Genomic DNA, 10,635 nt, shown 5'->3' on the forward strand with positions numbered 1-10,635 from the left:
TATCCTTACAACAGCCCAGTTTTAAGAAAGCCAGATGTAATTACCTGCTGCAGGAAACGCACACAAACAGGATGTGCCAGGGCTGAACCAGAGGATGATACATGCCTATAATAATTAGGGGGAAAAACCCCTCCTTGCCAACCTCACTGCCAGCATGACTGACTGGAGGCTAGTGGCTCCGGGGCTAAGAGAGAGATGTGCCAGCAGTCCCAAGGAAGGGGGCGTTTCCCGGCTCACTGCAAATCTTTGCAGTGCGGCTCCCAAGCTCTCTCGCTCCTCCTCCTTTTTTCCCCTTTGCTCTCCTCCTCCCCTACGCACCCTTGGCCTGTGTCACATATGCCTCAGGTGTTTGGTTGGTCTTAGCCTCCTGTCTTTCTTCACCCGAGACTGTAGGCAATTTGGATTTCCCACCTACCACAGCTGGAGCTGCAGCTGCTGGGGAGGAGAGGTGCCCCAGGAGAGCGCGCTCTCCACCTCACCCGCCGCCCCCCACTCCTTTCTCCCCCGCAGCCTGGCGCCCGAGTCGCAAGGGTCAGGGCTACCGCAGTCGCAGCACCCTGCCCCCAGAAGGCTCCGGAAAGCGCAGGAGGCTGTGAAGGGACTCTCGCAACTTGGAGCTGTTGGTGGGAGTCTCACGCCAAGGGCTGCGGCTGCTTCCTGGTTTGAAGAGCGTAGAGGGAGGGAGAACGCCAGACGGAGGAGGCGGGGGAAGGAGGAAAAGGAGGGGGAGGCAGAGGGAGGAAGAAATGCATCGTGCAGGAGTCTAAACCGGACGGGCAGCTCCGACTCTAGGGCGCTCTCGGGGCTCTACGAGAAAACCATTGCCCCACCGGGGGAAGAGGAGGGGGAACCGGGGTTGGGGGGGAAGCTTCGAGGCAGTGCCACCGCCCTCTCTGGTGTGGCCAGTCTCCTGTGCCCAGGCGGGACGTCCTCGCTGCTATAGCTGGCGAAGGGGCTCCGCCGACTCGGCTCCCCTCCTTTCCATCTTGGGAGGGAGGGGAGGTAAGGGGAAACGTCCTGGGGAAGGGGAAGAATGAACCGGCACGAGCCCATGGGGAACCCGCGCTGCTTTTCTCTGGAACTACTGCTGCCCCCGCGACGGCCGCTCCTGCTCGACTGATTCCAGACGTGCCCTTTCCCGGGCTCTCCCCGACTCCGGAGCCAGCACGGGCCCCCCGGGGCTGGGGTGGCGGCATGTCCGGGACCATGAAGTTCAATGGCTATGTGAGGGTGAGGATCGGCGAGGCTGTGGGGCTGCAGCCCACCCGCTGGTCCTTGCGACACTCCCTTTTCAAGAAGGGCTACCAGCTGCTGGATCCCTACTTGACTGTGAGCGTGGACCAGGTGCGCGTCGGACAAACGAGCACCAAGCAGAAAACCAACAAGCCCACCTACAATGAAGAATTCTGTACCAATGTTACGGACGGTGGCCACATGGAGCTGGCGGTCTTCCACGAGACCCACATGGGATATGACCACTTCGTGGCTAATTGCACTTTGCATTTCCAAGAACTGCTGCGCACTGCGGGCGCTTCCGACACCTTTGAGGGCTGGGTAAGTAGTCCATACTTATCAGCCCCCTTGGCGAGTCCTTTTATCCAGTTCCTTCTCCTCCTCTCCTTGTCTCTGAGTCTGTGGAAACTCGAACCAAACTTGGATTTCCCGCATCAAGTGACCACGGCACCGATGTCACAAACTGGTGGGTTTGTGCTAGTGCAGGTCTGTTGATGTGGGAGGCTTGCTTGGGCATCCACTGTTGGAAAAGCAGACTGGACTAGCGGAAAGTGCTTTCAGGGAAGCTGTTAGAGGCTAGCCTTCGCTGGTGGACAAAGGGCCTCATTTCCTCTTTAAGTGGAGAGTCGTACCCGGGATAGAGCAGAAAAAATGACACTTTATAACAATTTCTTCAAACTCGTGGTGGGACACTCCATAAGGCATTGTTCCTAGTATCTATGAATACATGTCGGCGCACCTGTACAGACATGCACGTGCATTACATATAATGGCCACACACACTATACTGGATTCGAGATTCTTGCCTGTATATGCATGAACACCTAAGTCTGCACACTTGCAAAGTGTTCTTATTGGGCGGTTTTCTAAATAAGTGGGATTTATAAGTGTTTTCTCACAGTTTCAGGTTTGTCCTAATTAGGATGCAGTGAGATTTAGTATTGTATTTATTACTGCTGCCTTGGGCATGAGGATTTATTTATGATTACAAATGCCTTTTGGGACAGTACAAAAAATAGTATTATTGATATTGTAGCATTCACAGCTTTCCAATTGTCTGTGTTTTTTACATGAATTACATTATCTGTTGGTATTACTGTAATTCAGTGTGGTATTATTGTAATTCGATGTGGTTAGCCCAAGTACAATCAGCTGTGTAAAGAAATTAAATGGTTTAAGTTAGGTAGTATGGAAAAAAAATCTTTAAAACTGAGGAACTAGTTGATTATTGAAGTCATATTCTTAGCTCAGACTGGTAATAGTGTAGGTCTAATAGATAGATTTGGGGGTCAGAAGACATGAATTCTGTTTGTTCATACATTATCAGTTATGCCATAACCAAATCACTTAAACTTCCAAGCCTGTTTCCTCATCTATAAAATAAATTGCCCCCACCACCTGAGAGTAGTGAGCCAAATGCTTTGTAAAATAAAATATTATATGAAGGTGTGAGGTACTCTTTTTATCCATGTCAATGTGGAATTGACATTTATCATATGTCCTTTAGAAATTACCTTACGGGTAATTTAAAAAGCGAAATTGCTATTTACTTACCATAATTTTTGCCTTTTCTAGCACAATACCTAACACGTAGTAGGCATTTAATACTTATGGAAGGAAATCATAAGTTAATGATCATTGAATTGGGACTATGACCCTGGTTGCATGAGATACATTTTTTTTTTATGGTGAATAGTACATATAAATGGATGAGAGTAAGATTTGCAGGCTGGTGGTTATCAGGTTGAAAGAGAAGAAAAGAGCAAATGTTAGTGGGTTAGGATAAGTTGAGAAAGGCTTAAAAGCCTATATTTTGTATACTAGAAATATAAAAGTGTCTGGAAATTTTAAAACATGGACAAATTTAAGGCAGAAAAATAATTTCCCTAAGCAGGCAGTAAATTCTAGAAACATTTGAAATATTCAGAAGAACTTTTAAAAATTCATTTGATTGATTAGTCTATCACTTTGTTAGATTAGGAAATATTGCCTAAGATGTGGTTATTTTGTGAAGCAATCACATTTAAAGTATGTATAAGTATGTAGAAAGTTTATATCTGATATATAACATTGTTATATATTATGTTTTATAATGTGTATTATTTAAACATATATATATATATATATATATATATATATATATATATATATATATATATATATATATATATATGAATAGCTTAGTCATTACAGCAATTACAAATTTATTAGTTGGACTTATTTTTTAAACATTCAACTTCTGTTACAAGTAAAGTTATAGGGCATCTCAATGAACTTTAAGAAATTATCATCGTGGTTTTTTGCCAGTCTACCTGAAGCAAACAGACAATAAGAACAGAACAAATTATGTTTTCAGAGAATAGTACCTCTATCGTGCTCTACTATGGTGTTAACAAGTGATTGGAAAGCACTCTTTTTCGGACAAAAAAAATTCACCAAAAAAGTTAAAGTTTATTTTTGTGCACTTCTAAAAACTGAAGTCTTGCCCAGATAGAGAAAAGCTTTCTTTGTCCTTTCTTCTTTTTTTCTTGTTAACAACACTGACCATTTTCTTTCTCAAGCTGAAGGCAATGGAGGCAGTCAGAGTTTATGACCTATAATAATAATATTGCCACCATGTTGTAATCCCCTCCTGATTGTGTCCTTGTGATCCCATATGCCTCCTTGTGATTTCTGATTTTTCCAGGACCAAATGTCTGAATCCAAGTGCCTTTAGAAATATCAGATCCTAGAAGTGAGTGCTGCTGCTTGTTTTATAACCCAGTCAAATGTAAGAAAAAGAGCTATCATCACTCATACTTCTGCTGCCTTTGAATTTTGGGTCATGAGATGAACCTATAACATAAATTACCTGAAGACAAAATTTTTTTTTTCCTTTTAAAAAAATCTTCTGATTTTTTTTATTATTCCAAGTGGAGATGCAGATTGAATCTCACAAATATGTAGTTGATTTTACATAGGATTTTTTTTTACATTTTTATTATAGCTTTTTATATACAAAACATGCATGGTTAATTTTTCAACATTGATCCTTGCAAAAACTTCTGTTTCAACTTTTCCCCTCCTTCCCTCCACCCCCTTCTCTAGATGGCAGGTAGTCCCATACATGGTAAATATGTTAAAATATATGTTGAATACATTACAGATTTTACATAGGATATTGAGAAGTAAGTATGTAAGGAAAATGCATTCTTAGATATCAGTAAGGCTTTGATGTCTCTTACTGGACAAGATTTGCAATGATTTGATATTGTGTATAATTTTCCATGAAGAATTAACAGATGCATGATTTTAAGAAAGCATTTTGTGACAGTGAGAATACCATAGTTTTAAATAAGCACTTGTTCTTAACAGAAAAAAAAAATAAATGATTATAGGGAAGGAATGATTAAAATTATGTTGTTTATAGTCCTTTGATGCATTAGTATTTAGTGATAAGGCTAGACCTGGTTCATTTTAATATTCTTTGAGAGTCTGCATCACATCATAGAATGGAATGAGCTTTGGATTCCATCATTCCATCTCTCACTCAAGATATCATAAACTAGTTCTAGTAATTGAATTTTAATTCTGGCCTTCATCCTTACTAACCATATGACCTCAGGAATGTCACATGCCCTAAGTCTCAGTTTGTTCTTTTGTAAAAAGATAGTGGGGACAAGCAATATAATCTCTAACATTTCTTCCAATCTAGATTACTATGAATATATTGATGAGACTAAGAGGTCCAAGTGTAGAAAATTCCTTGTTCACATATTAAAAAAATAGTCATAAAAGACCCCAGTGTTTAAAATATATAATCTGTTTGTTCTATTGTATCTGATTCTTTGTGACGCCATTTGGTGTTTGTTTTGGTTTTTTTTTTTTTTTTGCAAGAACATTGGAATGGTTTGCCATTTCATTTTCCAGCTAATTTTACATATGAGGAATGGAGGCAAACAGGGTTAAGTGATTTACTCAGGTTCACAATAAGTTTCTGAGGATATATTTGAACTGAGGTCTTTGTGATCCAGGATTCTGTCCACCTTACTGCCCATTATGCTTGTTATGAAGTAACAGATGAACAGCAGAAGTGACCAACAAGAAAAAATGGGAACCTAGGAAGTCTTTCTTAAAATATTGAAAACAATGGAGACTAACCAATAGAACCTGGATCTTATTTTATTTTTTATGTTTTATCCTAATGTGAGAGACAAATTTAATAGTAATTAGCACTGATGTTTAAAGGAAAATCTAACTTTCCATAATGGTGTATGTACTTACTTGGAAGTTAAGTTCCTGTTTCCATTTTTTTATTTCCTTTTTTATTTCATAAAATTTGACCCAAAATGCTAGGAGCAGATTTATTTTGTCATTAGCTGCAATACGATACAGATGAAGACAGTTTCATACTGTATATATACTTGAATTTAGACAATTGATGCTTAAATATTGGCTCTAAGATTTAAGGTAAATTTATTACTCTTTTTTTTCCTTGTCTGTAAAATGGGGATAATCGATATTGTATTATTGTGGCAATCAATGGAGATATTGCATAGAAAAATAGTTTGCAATTCTAAACTGTTAGGTAACTATAAGTGAAGCTGTTATGAGCTCCATCTTTTTTCATGAAGTTCTCTGTACTTTTTGCCCCTTTTGAAAGTGAATATGGCAAGTCTACGAAAAGAAGAAAAAATACTGAGATTGAGTTAATAGTTGAAGTTGAGTCTCAACTCTGATTTAACATCTTTGTGACCTTAGGTAAGGCACAATCTTTTAGTCTCAGTCTCTTCCTCTGTAAAATGTGGATGATAATATCTGTACTAGTATTTATTTCACAGGCAGGGTTGTTAATGAGGGAAACATCTCACTTAAAGAGAAATATTATTTGGATAATTATCAGTTATTACTAGGAATATCACTGTTGCTCAGAAAAGAGGCCAGGGTAAGTGTGTGTAATGGATTGATAAAAATCTACCTCTTCTCTTGAGATCACACCTTCAAAACATATTAGTCTTAGAAATTTTGGAGCCTTTCAGTACTGGGGAAAGCCTTAGTTTTAAAGCACTTAGATGAGTCTGGCATAGTGGCTACTTCACATGTGGTTTGATAGAATCCATTTCTGATCAGAAAGAGAAAATAGAATTCTGGAGGTTTCCCATGATGGCAACCACAGTTAATTTTTTGATCATTTGCACAATATTTATAATCAATCTGAATTTATTCACTTTAATTCTGAATATGTTCAGCAGCATTTAAAGAAGTCATAGATCTAAAACCATAATGAAGTATTTAAAAACAAGATTCTTTCATTAGGAAAGGAAAGAGAAAAACTTCAGCCCAGTATAGGATCATAGAATGGACTCTTAGCAATATTTTGGGAAAGGAAACTGAAAAAAATCAGAAAGTTGGATAACTTGTCCTAATTATAAAATGAATCAGTTGCAGAGATAGTTTTTTTAAACAATAAACCAATTTTTTTACCATTTCTTGCAAAGCCAATTTGCTAAACATTTAGATGCTTAATTTTTATTGTAAAAATATTTTATAAACTAGTCAGTTTTATCTCTTTTAATTTTAAGATGCAACTTTAAACATTTTAATGTAGGAGATGGAGCCCTTTTGGAGCTACCTCTTAATTTGAATGTATACTAAGCAATTAATGAACTTGGCCTTTTGTAGTTGTTTAGTCTTGAAAAAAATAGAATTTTTTTTATTATAGCTTTTTATTTACAAGATATATGCATTAGTAATTTTTCAGCATTAACAATTACAAAACCTTTTGTTCCAAATTTTCCCCTCCTTCCCCCCATACTCTCCCCCACATGGCAAGTAGACCAATACATGTTAAATATGTTAAATTATATGTTAAATACAATATATGTATATATATGCATACAGTTATTTTTCTGCACAAGGAGAATCTGACTTTGAAATAAATTAACCTGTGAAGGAATTCAAAAATGCAAGCGGACAAAAACAGAGGGATTGGAAATGCTATGTAGTGGTTCACACTCATTTTCCAGAGTTCTTTCACTGGCTGTGGTTGGTTATATTCATTATTAAACAAATGGAACTGATTTGGTTCATCTTATTGTTGAAGAGAGCCATGTCCATCAGAATTGATCATTGTATAGTATTGTTGTTGAAGTATATGATGATCTCCTGGTACTGCTCTTTTCACTCAGCATCAGTTCATGTAAGTCTCTCCAGGCCTTTTTGAAATCATCCATAACATCCATCTACCACGATTTATTCAGCAATTCTCCAGTTGATGAGCATCCATCCAGTTTCCAGTTTCTAGGCACTGCAAAGAGGGCTGCCACAAACATTTTTTCACATATAGGTCCTTTTCCCTTCTTTAAGATTTGCTGGATCAAAGGGTATGCACAGTTTGATGGCTTTTTGATCATAGTGCCATTTTGCTCTCCATAATGGTTGGATCTATTCACAGTTCCACTAACAATATGTCAGTGTCCCAGTTTTCCCATATTCCCTCCAACATTTCGTCATTATTTGTTCCTGTCATCTTAGCCAATCTGACAGGTGTGTAGTGGTATCTCAGAGTTGTCTTAATTTGCATTTCTCTGATTAATAATGACTTGGAACACAGTTTCAATTTCATCATCTGAAAATTGTTCATATCCTTTGATCATTTATCAGTTGGAGAATGGCTTGATTTCTTATAAATTAGAGTCAATTCTCTATATATTTTGGAAATGAGGCCTTTATCAGAACCTTTGACTATAAAAATGTTTTCCCAGTTTATTGTTTCCCTTCTAATCTTGTCTGCATTAGTTTTGTTTGTACAAACCTTTTCAATTTGATATAATCAAAATTTTATATTTTGTGATCAATAATGATCTCTAGTTCTTCTTTGGTCACAAATTCCTTCCTCTTCCACAAGTCTGAGAGGTAAACTATCCTATATTCCTCTAATTTATTTATGATCTCATTCTTTATGCCTACATCATGAACCTATTTTTACCTTATCTTGGTGTACAGTGTATGGGTCAATGCCTAGTTTCTGTCATACTAGTTTCCAATTTTCCCACTAGTTTTTGTCAAACAGTGAATTCTTATCCCAAAATCTTGGGTCTTTGGGTTTGTCAAACACTAGATTATTAAAGTTATTGGCTATTTTGTCCTTTGAACTTAACCTATTCCACTGATCAACTAGTCTATTTCTTAGCCAATACCAAATGGTTTTGGTGACTGCTGCTTTATAATATAGTTTTAGATCTGGTACAGCTAGGCCACCTTGATTTGATTTTCTTTTTTCATTAGTTCCCTTGAAAGTCTTGATCTTTTGTTCTTTTAGATGAATTTTGTTGTTATTTTTTTCTAGGTCATTAAAATAGTTTCTTGGGAATCTGATTGGTATAGCACTAAATAAATAGATTAGTTTAGATAGTATTGTCATCTTTATTATAGTTGCTCTCCTTATCCAAGAGCACTTAATATTTTTCCAATTGTTTAGATCTGACTTTATTTATATGGAAAGTGTTTTGTAGTTTTGCTCATATAGTTCCTGACTTTCCCTTGGCAGATAGATTCCCAAATATTTTGTACTATCGGCAGTTATTTAAATGGAATTTCTCTTTGTAACTCTAACTGTTGTATTTTATTAGTGATATATAAGAATGCTGATGACTTATGTGGGTTTATTTTGTATCCTGCAACTTTGCTAAAGGCGTGGATTATTTCTAAGAGCTTTTTAGTAGAATCTCTGGGGTTCTCTAAGTATACCATCATATCATCTCCAAAGAGTGATAATTTGGTTTTCTCTTTACTTACTGTAATTCAAAAGGATGATTTCTTAAGAGCCACCACCATTTGCTAGGAATGAGAATAAATTAACTCATTACTCAGTCATTTATGCAGCATTCGTATTAATATTTACATTGTTTCTTATAATATATTCTTAACGGGAGGCAGGTTATACATATCATTGTGTATTTCTTAGCATAAATATACTTTTTGTGCTACAGTTTATAAGTTATGTCCCCATTAGTTGTGTCATAAGGAGGACTGGATATTACATTGCTTGTTTTCTTATTTATTCTAGGGGTCCATTCCCTCTGGCATAGTAATTAATGTCAGAGTTCTGATGGGTCTGTAGTTGCTAATCTATATCCACTCTAGGTGATGACCAAATAATGACAAGATTCTATAAATCACCCATAGGACAGACATTTTAATTAAATGGATGATCAATTTCAGCAGTCCAGGATAGTGTGGTGTTTGTTTATTTTAATGCTATGCTGAAGGATCGTGGGAGGCTAGACATTTTTGGTGAGACATAATACTGTCAGAAGGGAAATTTATCAATATTATGATGGTATTGTGTTTCGGTGCATACTATAAATTTCAGCAGTAATTGCCAAGACTCACAGAATTTCTAGATTAGAATTTGTGAGTTTGTGAATATACAAGCAGTACAGTGGTGTTTTTTTTTTTAATATGTATCTATTTCTTTCATTAGAAATTCTCTTTAGCTTTACTGATATGGACCTAGGCTGAATTTTGACTTTGTCACTTCTGTTCTACTTGTGAAATTTTGGCCAAATCACAACTTCTGGACCTCAGTTTTCTCATCTGTAAAATGGAAGGGGGTGGTAAACTACACGACCAGTTATTTCCCTACAAGCTTTCTACCTATGTTTCTGTGATGTTTTAGTCACATCTGTCTTTACCTCACTTCTTTAGTGTAATGGAGAAAATATCCCAAAGCGATTAGCAAAAAAGTCCCAACTATGTTGCTGTTGTAAAGAGTAAGACAGGATAGCATCTCTGTGGTTGAGCAATTCATTATCAACTTAATCAGTTAGCATTTACTAAGTGCCAAAATGTACAGGATTCTACAAAAGGGACCATAAAAAGAATAATTGCTTCTGCCTTCTAGACCTGGTACTTTGCCCACCTAAAATATTGTCTCCATTTTCACATGATAGAAAATTTGGTCCTGATTGGCTTGTTCTTCCTGGAGCTGAAATTAGTTGCCCCAAGAGGTAAGGAATTAATACCCAACAGAACACAATTCTTGTGGGGTACTGGTACTAAGTTCAAGGAGCAGAGGCAAAGCCTCGAGCAAAATGGAAAGAGATGAAAGCTCTGAAACAACTAGGAATCACTACACAGAAAGGAGAGAATGAATCTGAGGACTATGTGAAGGTCAAAGAAAACTAGTTATTAGGCAGATCAATGGAACAGTTTAGGAGAGAGGTTTGTTGTGCACTTTTAAGTGGGGAATGTGTGTGCGCAGCAACTGAACATTAAATATTAGACTGGTTTAAAGCAGACTGCATCAAATTTTTTGTTCTTGTACATTTGAATTTAATATTTTATATCTTTTTAAGTTAAAAATTTGTAAGTAGCCTCCAGATTGATTAGAACAATGGAATGAGTCTAGCAATTTCAGGT

General features: G+C 37.3%; 1 protein-coding gene across 3 annotated transcripts in view; it reads left to right on the plus strand.

Annotated features, from left to right (window-relative positions):
* Positions 1-10,635, plus strand: part of PRKCH (protein kinase C eta) — a 276,978-nt gene that overhangs the window by 19,396 nt on the left and 246,947 nt on the right. Inside the window, exon 1 of one of the 3 annotated variants that reach the window (XM_074290304.1) lies at positions 318-1,554. The exons of the other annotated variants lie outside the window; for them this stretch is intronic. Within the exon in view, the coding sequence (XP_074146405.1) occupies positions 1,195-1,554 (360 nt within the window). The 5' untranslated portion in view covers positions 318-1,194. Of the gene's footprint in view, positions 1-317; positions 1,555-10,635 lie in introns of those variants that run through there. 3 annotated transcript variants of the gene reach the window in all.

The sequence above is a fragment of the Sminthopsis crassicaudata genome, chromosome 2 (assembly GCF_048593235.1).
Source record: "Sminthopsis crassicaudata isolate SCR6 chromosome 2, ASM4859323v1, whole genome shotgun sequence".
Lineage (NCBI taxonomy): Eukaryota > Metazoa > Chordata > Mammalia > Dasyuromorphia > Dasyuridae > Sminthopsis > Sminthopsis crassicaudata.